General features: G+C 39.4%; 1 protein-coding gene across 5 annotated transcripts in view; it reads right to left on the minus strand.

Annotated features, from left to right (window-relative positions):
* ATP11C (ATPase phospholipid transporting 11C (ATP11C blood group)) overlaps positions 1 to 23,694 on the minus strand; it is a 220,489-nt gene that overhangs the window by 76,820 nt on the left and 119,975 nt on the right. For all 5 annotated transcript variants that reach the window (XR_012472009.1, XM_074204121.1, XM_074204120.1 and 2 more), the window contains exons 6-12: positions 21,260 to 21,388; positions 18,196 to 18,299; positions 15,539 to 15,589; positions 14,439 to 14,503; positions 13,954 to 14,035; positions 11,957 to 12,107; positions 9,960 to 10,157 (exon numbers count right to left, since the gene is read on the minus strand). Coding sequence is in view for 4 of the 5 variants with exons in the window: in XM_074204121.1 (XP_074060222.1) it covers positions 9,960 to 10,157; positions 11,957 to 12,107; positions 13,954 to 14,035; positions 14,439 to 14,503; positions 15,539 to 15,589; positions 18,196 to 18,299; positions 21,260 to 21,388 (780 nt within the window). In the remaining variant the exon portion in view is untranslated. The remainder of the gene's footprint in view (positions 1 to 9,959; positions 10,158 to 11,956; positions 12,108 to 13,953; positions 14,036 to 14,438; positions 14,504 to 15,538; positions 15,590 to 18,195; positions 18,300 to 21,259; positions 21,389 to 23,694) is intronic.

The raw sequence follows: 23,694 nt of genomic DNA on the forward strand, positions 1-23,694 counted from the left end.
AGGAAGGAAGGAAGGAAGGAAGGAAGGAAGGAAGGAAAGAAGGGAGGGAGGGAGGAAGGAAGGAAGGAAGGAAAGAAGGAAGGAAGGAAGGAAGGAAGGGAGGGAGGAAGGAAGGAAGGGAGGAAGGAAGGAAGGAAGGAAGGAAGGAAGGAAGGAAGGAAGGAAGGAAGGAAGGAAGGAAGGAAAGAAGGGAGGGAGGGAGGAAGGAAGGAAGGAAAGAAGGAAGGAAGGGAGGAAGGAAGGGAAAAAAAAGGAAGTAGCATTTCTCTCCCACAGTTGCAGCTTCAGATAAGTCACCTAACTTAACTCAATCTCACTCTCCTCTAGAGAATGGGAATAAATCGATAGAAAGATAGATAAGTGAAGGAATCAATGAAGATCTTCAACAACAGTTGTGATGGGGCAGCAAGGTGCACTGGAGTCAGATGGACTTTAGATCAAATGACCTCAGTTTCTTAATACTTACTAACTGGTAACTTTAGGCAAAACACTTAACCCCACTGCCCCACAAAAACCAAAACACAAGAATAGCTGTGATTCTCATATGAGATGATGTGTATAAAACAATTTGTAAACCTGAAGGTATTAAGGAAATGTCACTGTTTTTGGTTGAAGTCCATTATTTCATCATTAAATAGAGGTAAATATCCTATATCCCACAAATATCAACAGCTCATTTGGACTAAGTCAGAGGGAGTTGCCTCAAGCTCTGGGATGGTATGTGATTTGTTTAGTTATGCAAGGAGCATATGAGAAGGAACTGAATAAGATCTTTCTGCCTCCCAGGCTACTTCTTTATCCAATAAGCCATGCTAATGTTGTCACTCATTATCATCACTGTAGTTACTATTATAAATGAAAAAATGAAACTTGAAAAGGAAAAGTGGAAAAGCAATAGTGATTCAGAGTCAGAGAGGCTGAGTCTAATACCTGGCTCTGCCACTTACTCACCTGGGAATTCTTGGGAGCACCTCTCAGAATTCAATTTTCTCATCTCTGAAATAATAGGGGAAGGGCCAGGTGGTCCTATAGATCTGGGATCCTAAAAAGTGACTGATCTACCAGTTGACTGTGAGGTAAAGGTCTTTTCTACTGCCTCAAAAGTCAATTGATTAAGAAATATTTCATAAGTGAACATTACGATCACAGCTGGAGAACTGGAAGGGACCTTTACGGTCATTTACTTCAATTCTCCCCTTTTATACAGAAGAGAGGCTGAGGCTCAGAGAGGTTAAATGACTTGCCTAGGGTCACAACAATTAAGAGAAAAGCCAAGGACAGCAAAATTTGAACTCAGGGCCTCGGATTCCAACTCAGCACTCTTTCTGCTACATTCCAATGTGTTACATCCCATGAGATGTTTCTTTTCCAAAGCAGACTCTCCCCAACAGGCAATGATGGATCTTGGGGGACTACACTACACAGCATTCATGTGTCTATCACACAGTAAAAGGTCAAGGCCATGCAGCCACCTAACCCATTTAGCTGGCTGACAACCATGATCCTTTCAAGTTGCTTCTATACACAGAGTGTCTATTTTCAGACAACCTTCAGATTCAAGGTTTTCAAATGAAACTTTTTCTTTAAAAGGAAGACTCAAACCTGGTTGGGGGGCCCGGGGGTGGATGAGGAAGGGAATGACCAGACAGTGTGGAATAACAAATCAAAGTCTAATTGAGGGCATTTTCATAGCTGAAAGTTCCCCTCCACCACATTACACAATGCCCAGCTCATCTCTACTTTTCCCCTCGTCTACTATTTATAACATCTGCCTTGAAGAACCCTACAATTTGATCCTCCTATTGGGGCAATTTGTACTTAAATAGTTAACATTTGAGGCTGATGGGAACACACATAAGCGCAAGATTAAGGTTTTCATTATTTAAAGGAGAAAGTGATGAACCCCTGGCAGGAGATACTTTCTAATTTCTTTTTCCAAGCTTTCCCCTGCTGCAGGGTTGGCAGGGAGACAACATTCCAGCCCCACCCCTCCCAGTTCCCACCCCCCTCCCACCTTCTTTCAAGTTGGAATCTTCTCTTTCCATTCACTTCAGTAGTGCTATCTGGTTCATATTTAATTCCTCACCCCACCCCCAATGTGGTCTCTCTGTCTATGTCTCTGATTCTCTTGTGTCTCTTTCTCTCTTTTGTCTCTTTGTATGTCCTGCTCCTTTCTCTCTTTTCTCCTGCTCTGTGTCTCTGTCTCACTCTCTCTCTCCATGTCTGTCTCTCTCTTAAAATGAAACAATTTGGTCTTTAGGGAATCAAAATTTCTGACCTTCATCGTTCTCTGCAAATTGTCACAGGGTTATCTTACCTCTGCCATTCAGATTTGTTAATAGACTTATATTGAGAGTACGAAGAGACTTTAAGGAGAAACTGAGGAGTAAAGACAAGTAACTTCTTCAAGATGAAAATGATAAGCAAGTGCAAAACCCTAATTCAAAACCAGGGCCTTGAACTTCAAAATCCATGCTTTTTTCCCCCAATTGTGCTAAAGTGTGATTCAGAAATGAGCAAGTCACCCCTAATTAGTATAACATGTGGTATATTTATATGTATATAAAAATGTCAGTTCCCTGAGTAGGGATTATTTCCTTCTTTGTGTCTGTATCAGCATTACCTGGCCCATAGTAGGTTCTCAATAAATGTCAGTAGAATAGAAAAAGGGAAAGATATGAGGTTAGGGAGGGAAAATAAACAGATTTGGTAACTGGTGAAGGGGAAAGAAAGGGTACAAGAGAGCAAGACAAACAGAGACAGCAATACAGAGAGGTGGGGGGGAGGAGAAAAAGAGAGAAGAGAGGAAAAAGAAAAAAGAGAGAAAGAGACAAAGGGCTCAAAGCTAAGAGTAAGATCCAGATGAGAAAGTAAAGTGAGAAAGGGAGCTAAGGTTGTCACCAGACCCAAAGTAGGAGCATCTTGGGAAGTTGAAGGAGAAAATGAGCATGGTTTGGAACTTGGAGTTTTGAGGTACTCAATGAAATCTTCATGCAGTCCTATAGTCATATAGAAATGTGAGTCTGGAGCTCAGGATAAAGGTCAAAATGGAAGGTAGAGACTGAGAAGCCTCTGCACAAAGGAAAGAGCTGAAGCCGAGAGTGTGAAAGAGGCACTGGCCAAGGTGAGAAACAGCATAATATGAAATAAGAAGAGGCAGCTAGGAGGCACAGTGGGTAGAGTGCTGGCCCTAAGGTCAGGAGGACCTGAGTTCAAGTCCAGCCTCAGAAACTTAATGATTACCTAGCTTATGTGACTTTGGGGAAATCACTTTACCTCATTGATTTGTAAAAGCATAATAATAATAATAATAATAATAATACCACCACCACCACCACCACCACCTGATATTTCACTAGTATTTACTATGTGCCAGGCCCTACGTGAAGTATTTTACAATTGTGATCTCACTGGATCTTCACAAGAGCAACCCGGGCAAGTATTAATAGTGTTACTGCTTTACAGGTGAGGAAACTGAAGGAGACAGAGGTGAAGTGACTAGCAAGTATCTGAGGTCACATTTGAACTCAAGTTCTCCTGACTCCAGTTCAGGGTTTTGTGCACAGCAATGCCAGCTAGGTAAAAATAGTAATGATCTGGGAGTTGAAAGATTGGAAAAGCCTTTCTGCCAACTCACTACCTATTATGACGTTGGGAAGTCACTTGAGTCTTTATGCCTGTTTCCTCACCTTAAAGATGGGGGGGGACTAGATGATATCTGAGGTCCTCTTCATCTCTAGAGCTCTGTTCCTAATATCTTTAGAGATGACAAAGCCCAGAACCTCAGTAAAAAAGAACCAAAAAGAGAATGGTTCTAGAGGTGAGAAGACAAGTTTTCAGAAGTAAAGGCAATATCAGATGCTAGAAAGAGGTCAAAGAAGATGGGGACTGAAAAAAGACTCAGGAAAGGACATAAAGGAGATTCCTGGTTTCAGAAAGGAAGTATCCCTTAGGGACTGGAGACTCAAGTGAATTCCAAAAGACTGAAGAAAGAACTAGTGGTGGGTGAAGAAGTCACAGATGAAGTAAAAGGATGGAAGGAGGGTCCCTCTGTAATCTGGGTGTCCCAAGCAAGTTTGAAGAAAAATCAGAATGAGTTGATAGGAGGGAGAAATTCAAGATGCACAACAAAAAGGGACTGATGACTCAGTTTGGTAGCAGTGTATATGATCGATCACACAGGGAGAAACCAAGTATCTAAAGCAAAGCAGAGAAACACTGCTTCCCTGGTAGTAATGGAAGGAAAAGGAAAGAGATAAGAGTCCATAGTGGCTATGAAGTAAGAGTGCTGGACCTAGATTCAGGAATATTTGAATTCAAATATCACCTCAGATATTTGTTAGATGTGACCCTTGGCAAATCACTTAACCTCTGCATGCCCCAGTTGCCTCATCTGTAAAATGAGGGGTTTGATTCAAATAAGGCCTCATCTAGCTCTAGCTGTGTAATCCTATGAGGATATATATGAGATATAATGCAAAAGATATTGGTCTGGGAGGCAGGAGAGAACAGGATTAAAGCCTTCTTCCCTCTGATATTTACTGAATATGTGGCCACAGTCAAGTCATTTAACCTCTTTGGGCTTCAGTTTCCTCCTCTGTAAAATGGGAAGAATTCCTGTAGCATTTAATCTCACAGCTGGGGACTCAAAAGAGAACAAGCTCAGTCAACTTCAAAGTGTCTCAGAAATAGCATCTCTTATTAGCAAGGAGAGGTTTAGAGGAGGAAGCTAAGGAAGATTCCACTGGCAAGAGGAGGCTGGGTCACCTGCTGACAGTGTGGAAGGTGAGGGTCCAGCCAGGTGCTTGGGGAGACAGGAAACCATTTGGAACTGCCAGAGCAGAAAATGGAAGCAAGCAATCAATACGAAGAGAGGAAGATTGCTGAGCAGCAATTAAAGGCCTAGCTAAGGTCATGCCCCAGAAATTTATAATCAATTCCCTTCCTTTTTCTAGGAAAATCAGTATGCCCAGGAGTAGAAAGGGAAGAATTTGATGCTAATGGTTAGCCAGAGTAGAGAATTTCCAGGATGGGAATGATGGAAAGACCAAGGCATAAGGGCTTCTAGTGACTAACAAAAATAAAAATGAAAATTAAGAACTGTTATGAAGCCATTCGTTGTTTTTTTGCTCATTTTTAGTTATATTAGACTCTTTGTGATCCCATTTGGGGTTTTCTTAGCAGAAATGCTGGAGCAGTTTGCCATTGCCTTCTGTAGCCAATTTTTACAGATGAGGAAACTGAGGCAAACAGGGTAAAGTGGCTTGCCTAGCATCATATGGCTCATTAATGTCTGAGGATGAATTTGAACCCATGAAAATGAGTCATCCTGAGTCTAAACTCAGTGCTCTAACCATTGTGATACCTAGCGAGCCCATATGAACCCATTTTACAGAAGAGGAAACTGAAACAGAAAACAGTTAAAAGATTTGACCAGGGTCACAGAGATAGTAAGTATCTGAAGTCATTTTCAAAATCATCAAGTCTTCATGATTCTGCCCATCACTGTAATCACTACACAGAACGTTATCCTTTGCATGTCTTCCATGTTCAGATCTAGTTAAGACTGAAATATACTGTAACTGCCTCCTAATGTTGTCACTGGTCATGGAGTCAAGGTTAGCTATGGAGGCAGAGGAAAGCCAGAGTGGTGGAGATTGCTTAGGCGAATTAAATAACTCAGTTAATGGCGGCAAGCTGTAACTGAGGTACGTCTCCGGTAAATAACAATTACGTTTGACTCAAACAACGACACATAATAAATTGGGCCTCCTATGGATTATTTTGCCCTTACGTTTTTGGTGTGGCTTTACAATAATCAAATCAACATGATTTTATTTTATAATCCATTGGATTGATTGTATAATCATAAACACAAGCTAGAGTTTAGTACTAGATTGCAATTTCTAGGATAAATTTGGGCTAGCTGGTGTCAGCAGAGGCTGGTGGTGAAACTGGGAGCAATGCCCTTGATCATCATAGCAAGAAAACCAGAAAAGGGTGTTAAGGGTATGAGGATAGTAGAGAAAAATTTAAAAGGGGTAGCACTGTTGCTATTAATAGCAATTCAAATGTGAAGCCTCATGAGTAATTCTGTTGTTTACAACTAGAGTTTTGGACCCAGGTAAGCCTTGGTAGAGCAGAATGCTTGGGAAATTTCTCTGTGTCTGTCCTGTAGAAAGGTTCCTGGGAAGCAGTTTTCCACATCTGCATTTTCTCTTCCCATAGCTATAGGTGCTACCTTAGAACCTCCCTGATGACTGGGGGACAAGGGAAGAGGATATCTATCTTCCAGGACTGTTGTGTCTGTGAAGACGGGCCTTTCTGAGACAGCCTAGACTATATTCCTCAGAGCAACTATCCAAAGCTATGCCTCAACAACCTTGGTCTATGTTTGAGATATCTACACAGAACAATTGGCAATCTAAGAGAAAAGGAATTGTTCATTCCTGAGATAGCTTAGGTGGAAAATGGTGTTGGATCACTGATGAAGAAACTTTAGAATTCAAAGTCAGCCTCGGACATTAATGAGCCATGTGATGCTGAGGCCCTTATCCTAAATAGTATAGAACTGCCTAGCTGACGTCACAAAACCTTCAAAACTTAAGGGGGTCAGAGCAAGCTGTAGCAGCTCTCTCAGGGGAATCAGTCCTCAACCTAATTAAAGAGTCCTCTCTCTATCTGGGGTGCATGTTCTCTGCCAAAGTGTGGAGGGGTTGACCTTCTACAAAGGGGTCTGGAGTCATCATCACCACCACAGTTATAGAGCACTTTGAGGTCTGCTGAATGTTCTACCTATTATCTCATATGATTCTCGTAACAACCCTGGTAGGAAAGTATGATTATTATCCCAATTTAACAGATGAGGAAACTGAGGGAAGAAGCTAAGTAACTTGCCAAGGGTTAACAGCTAGGAAGTATCTGAGGGCAAGATCTAAACTTGGTTCCAAGTTCAGTATTCTATCTCATTGCCTTAACCAGCTGATCTGCTTGGGAATTCACCAAGGACAGCATTAGAAGAACCTTCCCACCATGACCCATTTGCTTTCTTGGAAAAGACTGGTAATCTGAACATATTATTTAACTGTTGACAGCCTCATTCAATCTTAATGATTTCATACATGGCAAGAGGGTAACTAGGTAAAGGTAGGAATGTTAGAAAAAAAAGTTCTGCTATGCCCAAAGGGCAAAAAAAATGCGTATACCCTTTGATCCAGCAATACCACTACTGGGTCTATACCCTGAAGAGATGATGAAAAAGGGGAAAACATCACTTGTACAAAAGTATTCATAACAGCCCTGTTTGTGGTGGCAAAGAATTGGAAATCAAGTAAATATCCTTCTTGGGAAATGGCTTAGCAAACTGTGGTATATGTATGTCATGGAACTCTTGTTCTATTAGAAACCAGGAGGGATGGGAATTCAGGGAAGCTTGGAGGATTTTGCATGAACTGATGCAGAGTGAGATGAGCAGAACCAGAAAAACACTGTACACCCTAACAGCAACATGGGAGTGATGATCAACCTTGATGAACTTGCTCATTCCATCAGTCCAACAATCAGGGACAATTTGGGGCTGTCTGCAATGGAGAATACCATCTGTATCCAGAGAAAGAACTGTGGAGTTTGAACAAAGAGGACTATTATCTTAAATTTAGAAAAACACCTGATATCTTATTGTCTGATCTTGCTATCTCTCATACTTTATTTTTCTTCCTTAAGGATATGATTTCTCTCTCATCACACTCAATTTGGATCAATGTATACCATGGAAACAAAGCAAAGACTGACAAATTGCGGTCTGTGGGAGTGTGGGGGGAGGGAAGTAAGATTAGAGGAACAATTGTAAAACTCAAAACGCAAAATAAATAAAATCTTTAATAAAAAAAAGAAAAAAGAAAGAAAAGTTCTGACAAGTACCAAAAAAGCCCACCCCAAAGTGCGTGAGGTCTTCTTCCATCTATTCCTCTATTAACCCAATCTACATTTCGAGTTATGGAATTTACATTCCCACAATACTGGTATTCTAAGTATCATGAACATTAATTAGAAACCAGGAAGCCTCCCAGATCAGAAATATCATGACACATGTTTAAAAACCAACAAAGGAGTAATATGTGAATACTGATGAGAAAAGTAACCACCTGAGGAACCACAGCTGGACTGAATTGCAAAAGGAAATAAATATAACAGATGAGAAAAGACAAAGGTAGCAAATATGGGAAGGGCTAGAGGAAGATGGGCACCTTAAGCAGTTGTTAGTGGAATTGTGAATTGGTCCATATGTTCTATAGCAATTTGGCACTGAGGAAAAGACACTAAATTACACATACCCTTTGATTTCAAGACAAATATACACTTCCTAATGAGGGAATTGCAGTTCTCACCACACCAAAGGGAAAAAAAGAAATAGAAAAGATTGGGAGGGGGTACAGGAAGTTGATTCTGATAGACTGATGATATGGCTACATTTCCCTCTTCAAATGAAAGGTAGTAAACTACAGGTGGTAGATGAGGCATGCACTGTCAGATATGGTCAATGTGAGGATTTGTTTCATCTGACTAATTTTTATAAGAACAGGTTCCATGTGAGGAAGGGGTCAATCATCGGGAAGTGACAGCAATGTGGAAAAAATACATCAATAAAACATGTTTTTTTTTCCCCAAGGAGAGAAGAGGTCAGGCTCCTGGATTACATTGGAGTTTTAAGAAACAAGAGCGTACTTCCATCAAATGCTGCCTTCATTGAAATGCCTCCTGTAAAGCAAGCAACTATATCTATGATGCATCTGATCAGAAAGAGGTCTGGAAAATGTCACAGGCCTAACTCTGGTCAATCAGGTTCGTGGAGAGCATACAAATCACTCACTGCATTTCTCCAGGGAACATATCTTCAGGAAAACATTGCCTTTCCCTTTGTTTCAGCAATTCAATAAATGTTTGTTGTTAATGAGGACAATTACAGACGCCAACACTGAAGCAATAAACCCATAATCTACCACCAGGTGAGCCTTAAAGAGAACTGTGAGAATGTTCGAGTATAATTGGGATATCAAAGTATCTAAAATTTTTTAAAAGACTAGATGAGCAGCAGGGCACCCCCCCCTACTGTGGGGACACCAGTGCTATTCTCGGAAGGCTTGTTTCCTCCCAACTGCTTCGCTTCTCCTCTGGGGGATGAAGGACACTGCTTTGGCTGGTGTGGCTCAGCTGTTTTTCTTTGTCACAAGGCAAGGATTTTTCTTTGGGAGGAGGGGGATATCAGGAAATGTCTATGATGTGATGTCAAAAAAAAGGAAGCATCCAGGGGCAGCTAGGTGGCTCAGTGAATAGAGCATCAGCCCTAGAGTCAGAAGGACCCGAGTTCCAATCAGACCTCAGACACTAGCTGTGGGCAAGACACTTAATACCATTGCCTTGCAAAAAAAAAACCAAAACTAAAATAAAAAAGGAGGCATCCATGAAGCTTACATTTTCAAAATAAAGTGCTTCCCAATACTCACTTTTGCTATGTCTGATTAAGAAATGAGCATTTATTACTATGTGTCCAAGACTATGCTAAGGCAAAAATTAAAATCTCTGCCATTAACGACTTCATATTCTATTGGGGAAAATTACATCTGTATAGATAAATAAATGAAAAAATGTGTATATAAGACAAAAGTAAACATATTTCAAAGAAAATATTATCAATATCAATAATTAGAGGTGGAAGAAAGGGTAAGAGGTCTTGTGTCAAACTAAGCTGATCTTTGAAGGCATCTTGATATTCCAAGAGGTACAAATGAGAAGATAGAGCATTCTGGATCTAGGAGAGAGATTACGCACAGGTCTGGAGGATGCAGATGGAATGACATGAAATTAAGTCATCAGATACTAAGCTCAACATGATGAAAAATTTTATCAACATATTGGAAGCAATTAGCTTTGTAGGAAGATGTTTAAAAATGCATTCTAACCTGCCCAAGCTCTTCATTGAGGTCAGATGTATTCACCAGAGCACCTTCTTGTATTTCTTCATCATAAAAGTCTTTGTCCCAAGCAATGAAAAAGGAGCCCAAGAATTTCTGCATTTCCACAGTAACATACATGGACACGGGGATAATGAAATTGAACAAGACCATAAATGACAAGAAGTCTGTGAATACTTTCAGAACCTGAAAGAAAAGAGATAAGTCATGGTAACCAGAGGCAGACTTCTCCTGTGGAGACATTAAGAACAGAAAGGAATGTGAAAAGTCGGCTCTTTATTTCTTTTATAATAGATTTTTGATAGTCTTGTTTTGACATCATCTAGAATGAGTAATTATAATTATTCATAATTAAGAGGAATTTATTTATAATTGATGATCATTATTTATAGGACTGAAAGGTATTCAAATTACCTTACTTTCAGAGTCCCTGTATCCTAACCCCACCCTGCTCTCAGTGGTCCTTTATTACAAAGGATTTGTTTTAAATAGGGAAAAATTCAGCAAACCTAGTCAACGTGTTCAAAAAAAAAAATCTAATGTTTTAGGCAATGTTCCACCTACTGACCCCCTCCCCCCCCAACCCCCTCACCCCATTAAAGATATGAGGAGGAAGGGTGTTCTTAAAAGGTCTGGTATTCATTACACAGAATCGCACACCTCTGTGAGTTGGAAGGGTCCAATCCTCAGCAGCCTGCTAGTCCAATTCATGTACAGATGTACAGGATCCCCAATGAGCAACCATGTCAGCCTACGTGCATGTGTGAAGGTAAAGGGGGACTCACTACCTATCAAGGAAACCCTTTCTTCCTGTGGATGACTCTAATTGTTAAGAAACTTTTTCCTGCTCCAAGCTCCAATGTTTGGCAAATTGTGTTTGATATGGAAAAAAAATTCTTCTCAAAGGACACTTCTTATGGAAGGGTAAATTTTCAAGTATGTAAACACATTTAGAATTTAAGCATTTGTGAAAGTTATCCTTGATTTTTAATAGAATATTCTGGTTTCTTTCAAAATGCTTCTTTTTAGGGATTTTTAAGAGGAAGGAGTTTTTTCCCCTCCTTAAATCTTTGTTTTTGTTTGGGTTTTTTGCAAGGCAATGGGGTTAAGTGGCTTGCCCAAGGCAACACAGCTAGGTAATTATTAAGTGTCTGAGGCAAGATTTGAACTCAGGACCTCCTGACTCCAGGATCGGTGCTCTATCTGCTGCACCACCTAGCAGCCCCCTTCCTTCTTAAATCTTAACTCCGTTCCCCCTTAAGCCCTAGATGAAATCCAGTGGTATTTGGCAGAAAGATCAAATGTTTTTATCAGCTCATAGAAGGGCAACATGGTAAACTGAATAGAGAATGGACCTTAAGATTCCAGAAGACCTGGGTTCAGATCATATCCCTGACACTTACTAGCACAACTTGACTCCAAGGTCACTTTACCATCTAGTGCCTCAGTTTTCTCATCTAAAAACAGAATATTGAAGTCAATGGGCTCGAAGATGACTTCAAGCTCTAAAAATCTGTTTCTTTGATCCTATAGCAAAGCAAAGAAGCAAAAGGTAGAGTTGGGAACAAGGACTAGAATTTGTTGAGAAGTCAAATTAGTCAAAGTTGACCCATAGCAGAATGGGTTGCATCTGAGGTAAGGAGGGTCCCCCATTCCTTGAGGGCTTCAAGAAGAAGACTGATGATCACTTACTGAGGATAGACAAAAGGACTACTGAGCCCCCTTCCCACTCAGATATTTTGTGATTTCAGGATGCTACAAATCAAAGCTGTTAGAATTTCCTAACTTTCTCAATTTGCAAGTAGGTCCTGGTTGAAGAGTCAGATCTTTGTACAGATCATTGACTTAAAAAACTGTTTAAAATTTTAAAGAAGAGGAGAAAACTAGAAAAATACCTGAAGCAAATAATAGACAAGTCACTGTTTCCTTGACATTTACTGAATATCAAATTATAGCTTCAAGACTCAGTCTATTAAAATAATTACCTTTATAGTGTCTCTGTCATACTGGGTCTTTTGGTTGTACCAAGGCTCATCATTGTGAGAGACACTTTGCCACACATATTTCATTGTTGTACAAATAGCAGCTTTGGACAAGAGGATGCATAAGTATACAATCAGGAACCCATTGATAGATCTGAAAAAGAAAAGATGGTTGATTTTTAAAAATTTCATTCAATATGATTACTGTTTCCCTCTTCATGACAAGAGATGTCTAGCAAATATATCTTAGAAAAACTATAGCTCAGTACAATGAACTTGAAATTAGATGAACTAGGACCAGCTAGGTGGCACAGTGGATAGAGCACCAGCCCTGGAGTCAGGAGGACCTGAGTTCAAATCTGGCCTCAGACACTTCATAAGTACCTAGCTATATGGGCAAGCCACTTAACCCCATTGCCTTGCAAAAACTAAAAAAAAAAAAAAAATAGATGATCTAGGTTTGAGGCCAAGTTCTATAACGTGCAAACATCTGGCCTTGAACAAGTCAGTCAACTGGCTACTAGCTGGAACTAGTAGTTTTGGCACATTGAATAATCAATTGGAGGGTGGGAGGTTCTCTGAGATCCAAAGAGAGGATGAGGGGAAATGAGGGAAGAGGAAGGCAAGATGGGCTAAAGAGGAGTTCATCTGAAGATAAGAATAAAGAATGCCATCTGCTAGCTAGCTTCCCATTTGAGCTGATTATTCTTGCTAATCATTTCCCACGGGCTGCCTTTGCTCCCTCATACTCCCCTTCCCACCCCTTCCATTGCTAGTATCTGCCCTCTGGGATTATTTGCCATTTACACTTTATAAATCATGTGTGTACATAGTTATTTGTCTGTTTTCTCCCCCATTAGAATGTAGTTCTTTCAGCAACATAGTGCTACACCCAGTAAGATTTTTTTGATATGAAATAAATATAAATATACATAGACTTGACTTGCTAATTAGGTACTAAGCCCCATATTTCTACATTGAAGAAGTACAAGTCCTCAAAACTCCATTACCCCCAGTTCAGTTACTCTGATAATCTGAACTCATGTATCTTCTTTTAAAAAACCTATTTCACAGGGTGAAGATAATGGAAGAAAGTTCTTGATTTTTGTAACTGAAAAGGTCTTTGGGTGCATCAAGGATTATCATTATAATTATAGGCATGCAGATGGTAGAATAGGTAGAATGTTGGACCTTCCTAATTCTTTACCAGAAGTCCTGAGATCAAAAGTTGCCTCAGATACTTTTTTAGCTGTGTGATCTTGGGCTGAAGTCGACTTTATTTTTGCATCAGTTTCTTCATTTGTAAAATGGGGATAATAAAAATGCCTGTCCTATGGGGCTGTTGTGAGGACCTAATGAGATAATATATATGAAGCATTTTGAAAACTTTAAAGTGTTTTATAAATGCTTGCTATTATCAGCATTGTCACCACTATTACTGAAGAGGACAAGTGAAAGAAAAGTTGGAATTATTTGTCAGAGAACACCACTTGTCTCCCATTTGCATGGACTCAATAATACAACACTACCCTCTTACAGCAAGGCTCTACTAGCCCTACATAGAACCCTGGGATAAGAACAGGGAGAGAGGTATCCCTGGCACCCTTAATCTCTAGTGAATCTCAAACCTTTACCTATCTAGAATCCTGAAAGCCTAGAACATGAAGGTTCAAGAAGAGATGACCTACAACTACCCCACATCAGGTAAATCAATTTTTGAGCAAGGGACCTAGAGTTCAGAAATCTGGGCTAGCTCGGAGCTTAGCAGCCAAGTTCCAAGATCAGCCCCTGTGTTCTGATCTACTGAACGGAGACTTCATTCAATCTTCTACAAGCACAGATTCCCCAAACCTCCTAAACCCCCTTCAAAACCACCAGTGAAATTTGTCACAGAATCCAAGGAAACAAAAGGTTAAATTCTTTGGGAAATTCCCCAAGGTTTTAAGCAGAGCCAAGCCCTCCCCTGATTGATCCAACCCAATTCTGAGCTGCATCCTTACTTTTCCACAGCGGAGCGCTTCTGAGATTTCCCTTGGTAATTCAAAGCCATTTTGGTTTCCATTCCTGTGTAAACAGCAACTCCTAAAGAGCAATAAAGTCTAATTAAACTAGGTTTACAACTGACCAACTCCCCATCCCATGTGACCAATAAGTCCTTTAAACCCCAACCCCTTCTGATAGTCACTTAAAAAATAAACAAAAAAACCAAAAACTAGAATTCCAAACATTTCTCCACACATGACTTGTTATACTAGGCTTAAGAAATGATGGAATTGGAAGCATAATTCATACAATTAATTTCCCTAAAACATTTTCATTTCATTTATACTCTCTTTAAGCATGTCACACTATAAAAAATATAACCCCATAGAAATAGGTTTCCATTAACATTTATTATTATCTGCCATGGTTATTTAAAATTCAGTTATTATTCAGAGGTATTATAAAGAATATTTCTAATAAATAAATTCTGTAAAATGTTCACCATAAATCTTCTTGGTATTTTTTAGAGTAGCTCCTTTCAGCAATAGATTTTCAGGTCCCAAAGACCTAAACAGAAAGTGAATGTTGTTTATCCACAAAAATCCAGTATCATCAATAAATTTCTGGGCCACTTTTCCCCCCTCCCTACCTCTCCTTTGACTGGGGGTTTCATATCCATCTGTCAGTGTCTAGCAGACAAGTCCAGATCCCAATCTCCCACAGGAATATGTGGGGCCAGAAAGACACCCACAGAGAAAGCACAAAGAAAGCTAGAGGCTTAGAGAGAGAGATATGGAGAGGGTAGAGATGAAGATAAAGAGGGGCTGAGCCTCAGAAAAGGAAATGGGGAGAGAAAAATCTAAGAGAGATAGAAAAGCAGACACGAGAGGAAATATGAACCTTTTATACAAGATGAGACAGGCCTCAGTAGGGACCAGGTCCCTAACCTCTCCCCACATTTTTAACATCATGTGGCTGTTTCTAGTCATCCCAAGTAGATAGCTGAGGCAATGAGTCTAATTTAAGACATGAGGGATACCTATCCTTTTTGTGTAAGATTTAATTTTTTTTTCCCTTTGGGAAGATGGAGGAGATGTAAACATGTGGTGGCAAGTGTGTGGGGAACACGTAGTGTGGAAATTCCACCAATGCAAAACATCATTTATAGTCTTCAGATGCTGCCTAGGGCCAGCTAATCTGAATCAAGAGTAAGACTAGAACCTAGGTATTTTTAGTTTGAAGTCTCACCCTATAGGCACTATGCCTTACTAACTCTTTCCTTAAACTGTATATGAGTTCTAAGGACCTTAATTACGCAGATAATTGTCTTAATCTTTTCACTTCACTTAAAATGCACAGAATTTTTCATTCCATCCATTGCCTCCCCTGTGCACCCCACTGACAACAACCACAACACATCCTGGAGGAACAACTTACCACCACCACCATAGCACAAGTATATCAACAGTTTTGAGGGAGGCCAGGCAATTTGGATCTGGTCACCCTGGCATCTCTTTCCCAAAGGAAAAGTATTAGAAGATATTTACCTAAGATGCAAATAGTAATATCAAGAAAGAACCGGTGAATGCTAAGAGAACTAACCTGGCAATGGGTTCTGTATCATCTCCATAGATGTTGATTCTCCCAACAAACCTAGAAAAAGAGAAGAATAGAATGAGATTTGGTTCTTACATTCACTTAATGACCATCATCAGAATCAGCAGGAATCAAAAAATGTAAAAGATGGACCTAGACAGGCCTTCAGAATAAAGTAGAAAGCCTTTTAGGTTTATGTTGCAAAGTGATATGGGAAAAATGCTGTATTATGTATCCATTCTAGTGATTTGAAAAGCTGTTGTGAATTATTAAAAAATATGAGAGCTGGAAAGATATCAGGAACCATGAAATTAGTTCAAATCCATCAATGTGCAAATGGGGAAACTGAGACCCACAAAAGGGAAGAGAAAATGTTCTAGGTCATCCATTATCAGGAGTCTGGGGTCTTGTAGGGCCAAGGGGAAAAAAGACAAGGATGTTATCCTTTTTGTGGAAAAATATTATATATATTTCTGACCACTATGAGGGGACTGAAAAGGGAAGCAAGCAACTGTAATTCCACTGAGGGAGTCAGGAAACAGACAACTGTTTTGACCATAGTACCCATGAAATGCTATAAGGTTTAGGGCAGTGGAAGCAAACTGAAATAGAAATGAAGGTTACTAAACTGTACATAAGAATTGCTGCAGATCCCAAATTGATTTAGAAAAAACTACATATTCCACTCTCTCTTTATATATATATATATATATATATATATATATATATATAGTTAAATATTATATAATTACATTTTAATCTGATTAAGAGGAGTGAATAAAACCCTTTGGGCTGTTTGTAGGACACCTGGATTAGGTCAAATCCACCATTATATTGGATTAATGCTCCATGGAAGATTGATGGATAGTTAGCGATAGCATGCGTTGAAAGGAGAAGAGAATCTAAGAAAGATGGGAGATCCTAAAAATGAAAATCTGCTAAAGCATTTATAAATAATGCCAATGAAGAAGAAACAAGGAGATATCTAAGGAGAATGATGTTGTGACTGCATAGGCAACTCTCAAGTGAGCATAAATTTTTTTGCTGTTATTGCTATTTAGTTGTTTCAGTTATGTCCGATTCTTTATGACCTCCTACTTGGGATTTTCTTGGTAGATATTAGAGTAATTTGCCACTTCTTTCTCCAGTTTATTTTACAGATGAGGAAACTGAGGCAAACAGGTTAAAAGACTTGGTCACATACTTAGTGTCTGAGACCACATTTAAACTCAGGTCTTCCTGACTCCAGGTTCAGAGCTCTATCCACTATGCCACCTAGCTGCCCAGATAATTTTTTTTCCAGAATGTGTACAAAATATGGAAATATCAACATTTAACAACAACAAAAAACTGAGGACAAAGAAAAATGATAGAAATAATGAGGTGAAAGAAAAATTTTAAAGACTGTGAAGTTGACTTCTAAACAGGAGAGAGAGGCTCATTGTTTGCAGATGGTATAATATTGGCAAACATTAAAAAGTGAGTAAGCAGAAATACTTAAGATTATTATCTTTATTGTCAAGGAAAATATTAAAAAGAAAAGGGCAGAGTAAACATAGTTAGGAAAAATGAACCCCAAGATAGATAAGAGAGCACCTAGATACTTTAAATTGGGAGTCAAATCCATCCCTGCCAAACTACTAATCAAATAAAAATCCAATTAGGAAACATTGAGCAAAATAAATAAAAATACAATACAACATAAATAATGTTAATTTGTAGTTTTCTAAGTCAATATTCAGCCTACAGGGATCTGTTTCTACCTCAGTTTGACAGCACTGCTTTAAATGAATTCCCATCTCCTGATCCACATCAGTTATATCCCAGGGACTTCAAAAAATTTCCACATGTGAAGCAGCATGCTGTAGTGGATAAACCCCTGGACCTAGAGATAGGAAGTCCTGGGTTTAAATTTTGTCTCAGACACCCAGTAGCCATGTGATCCTGGACAAGTCACTTATCTTCTTTAGGCCTCAGTTTCCTCATCTGTAAAATGAAGAGGGTTGAACTCAATGACTTCTAAAATCCCTTCCAGCTCTTAAATCTAAAATCTCAAGATCCTAAGAACCCTGAACTACCGTGAGTAATATTTAAATAACAGTGGATATCAGGAAAAATGCAAAAGGCCTGGGATCAAGAAAACATCTTAGCTGTCCAAGGAAAAAGGGGGAAAGATGTATTCTCAGGAAAATTTTGAAAAGAATTCTTTTAAAGAGAGTGTGAGAATAATCAGCAAGAAAGGTGGGAGAGAGATTCTGGCTTGGATAGAAAGAAGGGCAGAAGGAGGGGTAGAGAGAGAAGAATAGACTGGATGCTTTACTTCTAAGCCTCCTTCCAATGCTAAGATTCTTGAATCCTAAGATCCTGTCATTCTGAATGGGAAGCCTTATGCTCCTGACTTGAATGCATAATAGACAGTCATGTTGGTAAATTTCAAAATAAAAGGACAATCGTAAATAACTTTCCCAGGACCATGATGGGTTTTGCCAAGCCCACTGTGAGCAAAGCTGATTTTTTTGAATCATTTTGCTGCCAAGGGAAGGAACAGCTCCTACAAAGACAAAGGCAAGAGGGTTGGCAGAAGGCGTTGCATTTCTATACAATGCTTGCATGCAAGGAAACCAGATCACAGACAGTAGGAAAGGAAACCGAGGACTCCTTACTTGTACAGGTCAGGTTGAGGCTGCTCACACTCGATCGTGGCATGGAGGGTATCAATGCAATGAGGCCCATTGAGTGAACTGGTATCCCGGATAGCATACTGTGTCTAGGTTCAAATAGAAGTGAAAACCCAAAAATGAAATAAGAAAGAAAGGGAAAAAAAAAAGAAAAAAGTGGGCCTTTTTGTAAACATCTACCCACGGAATTCTAGGAACACAGTCTGGCTCAGTGAGCCGTTCTGGCAGAAGCCTACAAATATTGATGCACATTACCCACAAATAAGTTGTACAATATTATTCTTAAAATGTATCAGAGGTAATTAGATGCTCCCCCTGCTGCTTTGGGATTTCAATGATACTGAAGAACCTGAAGCGATTCTCATGACCTACTGCTGGGAGATTTCAGTTTGCAGCATGCATGTAATTAACTGAGGAGCCCACAGAAAAAAATTCAATGTATTTATATTTTTATCCTATTCATGGAACCAAGTCTTATTATTGCCCCCGCCACAGTGGACTGACTGGGCTCAACACACACAAACTAAGCAGCCGCCTCTCGGTGTTGAAAATGTTATAGTCCTGCCAGAAGCAAGAACCAGCATTAGGAGTGCCATTACCCAAATAGCTTTATTAATGAATTCTAAGAGGCTTCCAAGTGACTACATTAGAGATAGAGGTGAGAGGGATTATGTGCCTACTTTTATTCAGGTCTTTGGACTGTTCTCTTGCTATACATTACTTACTTGATTAATTTCACATGGAAGGTATGGCGCCAGTGGAGACATCTTATAAAGCCACCCTCCACCCCCAACTCCCAGCCAAGGCCTAATGCAGATACAAAAGGCTCATCTTGGAGGAAGGTTGGTGTCATTTTCTAAGTGGAATATTAAGGAAATGTCTGAGTCATGCTTAGCAGCATAGCTCCAGAAATTGAATTCTCCCCCCACCCCCTTCCTTTTAGCTCCTTCAGAGAGAAGTCATTTAAGAGGTATCCATTCCCAACAAAGAGACTCCAAAAGAATTACAAGATCCAAACTCAGCTCTATTCATTTTCTAATCAAGAGAAAATAAGAGGAAATTTCATGATTGAATATTCACACCCATCCCTCTGGGTGCCTTTATGACTTTGGGCAAATTATGTCATTTCAAGGGTTGAACTAGATCACCTTATAGGTCCTACATAGCACCAAATTTATGATCCTATTCCCGTGACCATGGTTAAATCACTTGCCCTCTCTAAACCTCAGTTTCTTTATCTGTAAAATGAAGTGGTTGGATTAGCTAGCTTCTGAGTTTTCATCTAGCTTTAACAGCTCTCATCCTAAAAGAATGAATACAAAGAATTGCCATTCTCTTTAAAGGCAGAATAAGTAGGCATCTAAGGAAAGCTTTACTGAATTCAACTGAATCTCCAGTTTAACTGACAGCTAAGCTTCCAGCTTCTAAGGTTCTAGGCCATGGTGGCATCACTTGGGCCAGAGGTCAGAAGATTTCTCCTCTTCCTTCCCCTAAGGCTCAGTATATAAGAGGTCCTTTCTTCCCCATGGTTTTGAAGGGTTATTACACCATGTAAAACTGGCAGAGACAGGCTGGAGCTGACATTGCCAGAGTCAATGGGGTGAGTATGTTATGCACTGGCTTAAGTAAATGTATTTTCACACATTTATAATTCTTCCCCACAATAATTTATGAAATTGTGCCCTAAGGGACTGAAAAGGAGGATCAAATTCCTTCCAATCATATTACTTGCACCCTGGGAAAGAGGTCATTCTGTCAAGAGAGTATTCCTACTGGGGAAAGATTCAATGTCAACACCAGACAGAAGCCAGCAAGCGAGTTTAGCTCCATGAAACTGTTCCTCAACTTCACCACTTTACCACTTGTTCATCACCAAGTTTTAGCCAATTCGATTAAATAATCATTAAAAACGACTAGAAAGCTCAAGAATATTTTGGTGTGGTTTGTTTTATAGACTTGTGTTTGTTTGATGGTTTTTAACCAGCTTTCACCCCAGTTTGGATGATTTATAACCGGTTGCATCCATCTGGAGTCAGTCAGTTTCCAAGTCTTATCTACCAAACATTTCTGAATTGCCCAGCACACCTGTCCTATTCCCCACATTTCTCTCCATACATGTGGCTATCACCTTAGTCTGAACCTTAGCACCCCTCACTTGAACTAATATATTAGTCTCTTAATTGATTTCTCTGCCTCCACTCTCTCCCCTCTACAATCAAATCAAGCTCCATATGGTTGCCAAAATAATCATCTTGAGGTAAAGGTCTACCTATATCATGCTACTGCTAAAAAGCATGAATAACTCTGCTGTCTCTAGAATCAACCTTTAAAGGTCTTCTACTGTTTGACACCATTTAACATTACTTCCCTTTACAAAATCTGTATTCTAACCTGACCTTGACCTTTCATCACCCAACTTCCTGAGTTCGCCCAGGTCATCCGCCCCTGCCTGGGATTCATTCTTTCCTCACCCAAACCTTTCAGAATCTTTGCCTTCCTTCAAAGCTCACCTTGGGGGCCACCTGGCTGTGACATGGTGAATAAGGGCACTAGATTGGAAATCAAGAACAATTAAGTTCATATCGGACTTCAGACACTCAGTATCTCTGTAGTCTAAGACAGGTAACATAGTATCTGTAGTTCAGTTTTCTCACCTTTAAACTGAAGAGATTGGTCTCACCTTCTATATTCCTTTTCAGCTTTAAATCTGTGATCTTCTGGGAAACCTTCCCCAATTCTACCCCCTTGCAGATGTCAGCGCCCTCTCTCCCACTTTATTTATCTAAGACCATGGGGTATCCCTCCCAGTAGAAAGGAATTTATTTGAGAGCAAAGACTGTTTTGTTTTTGCCTTTTGGAATTCCTCTCACACTACCCAAGCTGAGCACACATGTGCAGATGAAACCAGGGGTAAATAAACTCCAAGGATAACTGCACCAGAGTCTCTTTTCAAGGGAAACTACCAAGACAGCAGAAAAACACAAATTGTCTCCGAAAGATTAATTACTCTGAGCTGAAAGGGAAGAATCTGGTCCTTTGGCTCCATTACCTTGCAGTTGGATTCCCCATCAAGACTGGCTGTTGTAACATAACAGGTCCCATCATCGTTGCATGAGGACAGGAGGATAATATCACAAGGAAATGTTTCATCCGCATGAACCTCAACAATATCACCAACCTAGAAGGGAAAAGAAAAAGAAGCTGAGTCCCTTTCAAGGTGTTTATTCATTTTCTAGGTGGAATTCCCACTGGAACAAGAAAGAATTCTATGTGCACTGGTGATTAGCACCGAAGACCTCCCTTTTGGTGCCAAGAGACTCATCAGAGTCCTGCTCCATGGAAAGGTGGGGAAATTATACTGTATAAATGACAAGAATCCTCCTGGAAGGTCAGAAGGACAGAAGAGAAATCCTCTGGCACATTAAGAGACGCAGAGACTACCCAGGCTGACCTTAGCCCTCCTCCTATTACTTGGGGATCACGTTTCTCATTTCTTCTGTTATGATTGACAATGATATCTTCCAGATATATCCAAATGCCTTTATTTGTAAAAAGTGTTCAAAGAAAAGTCTGTGTGACAAATCAGGAAAGACATACTGGCTGAGGGATTAAAATTACTCTGGGCTTGCGCTTTCTTCACTGCCTAAGACAAATTCATAGCTAAGTCTATTTGATTCAGGAGTCATTTATTAAGTACCATCTGTATGCTAGTCATTTAGCTAGACCTTTGGGAATACAAGACAAAACAATGTGAGACCAGACAAAAATGACAACCCACTTTGTATTTCCTCCACCATCCCCAAGAATATCATATATGAATGTTTAATAATTTCACCTATGGACCACTTGCCTAACAGTCAGGTAGTACCCTAAGAATTAATTCATTCTCATAACTATAGAGGACAGAGGGGAGGTGGTGAAAGACTTATATGGCATATGGTATACATTAAGGTAATGGGTCAGGCGATTTAGCATTTGGAGGTGGAGGGTGAGGAATAGGCTCCAGCTACTTGAAAGTAACAATAATGACTTTTTAAAAACATCAATAAAACATTTATTTTTAAACACAACAAATGATTCCTTCATCTAGGAGCATACAAAGTCTTATAATGAAGGGAAAGAACTTAGACAGGAGAGAACCTATCACAAACCTCCTATGGAAAAAATTACCAACTTGCAATGTATTATGCATCTTTAGTGCTGCTGGTAAATCCAATGTCAGATTTAAAAAAAAAATTTGATTATTTAAAGCACCATTTAAATTATTTGTATTCTATCTCAATTTCAAAAGGAAACATAAAAACCAGAACCTTTATTTCAGCTTTTGATATATTGACAACTGGGATATTTACTTGCAAAATCATCAATATGTAAGCTGCTAGAAGATAATGAGTATCCCCTCCACTTTCATGCTCCTCACCTCCTCCTCTTAGCATCCTGACTTTCTTGAAGACTTATCTCAGATGCCTGGTCCTATATGGCAGCTCTTCTACCATAAATGAGATCATATGGAACCAATCCATGTACATATTGCAGCCCCAGTAGACTGTAAACTCCTTAGGGCAAGGGCTGTTGTTTCCTTTTAATATTTGTCTCTCCAAGTACCTAGCACTGGGCCTACCATAAAGGAAACCCTTAATCAGTCTACTAAATTGAATACAAACAAATAAAGTGAGTTAAAAATTCACTAAAAAGCACCAGGACTATGAAAAATATCATCCTTGGACCTAGAGAACCCCTATTTGCTATTCCTACCCTGAGGTCTGTGAATTTTTTTTAATTTTAATTTTTTATCTTATAAGTTTTCAACATTCATTTTAGTAAAATCTTGAGTTCTACATTTTTCCCTCTCTCCCCTCTCCCTAAGACAACAAGCAATCTGAAAAGGGTTAGACATATACAATCATATTAAATTTATTTTCATATTGGTCATGTTGTGAAAGAAGAATCAGATAAGAAGGAAAAATACATGAGAAAGAAAAAATTAAAAAATGAATGTAAAAAAGCAAAAATAGTGTATTTCGGTCTGCATTCAAATTCCCTAGCTTGTTCTCTGGATGTGGATAGCATTTTCCATCAGGAGTCTTTTGGAATTGTCTTGGATCATTGTATTACTGAGAAGTTAAATCTGTCATAGTTGATCATCACACAATGTGCTTTTATCGTGTACAATGTTCATCTGATTCTGTTCCCTGCCTATGAATGTTCTTTAAAAAATATTTTTAGGTTTTTTTTTTTTTGCAAGGCCACACAGCTAGGTAATTATTAAGTGTCTGAGGCCAAATTTGAACTCAGGGACTCCTGACTCCAGGGCAGGTGCTCTATCCACTGCGCCACCTAGCCGCCCTTAAAAAATATTTTAAGAATAAAATTACTAGGTCTATAATCTCAAAGAGATCAAAAAAAGGGGAAAAGACCCATATGTACAAAAAGTAATTATAGCTACTTTTTTGTAAGTGGCAAAGGATTAGAAATTGAGGGGAT

This window comes from Macrotis lagotis, chromosome X (genome assembly GCF_037893015.1).
Source record: "Macrotis lagotis isolate mMagLag1 chromosome X, bilby.v1.9.chrom.fasta, whole genome shotgun sequence".
Taxonomy (NCBI): Eukaryota; Metazoa; Chordata; class Mammalia; order Peramelemorphia; family Peramelidae; genus Macrotis; species Macrotis lagotis.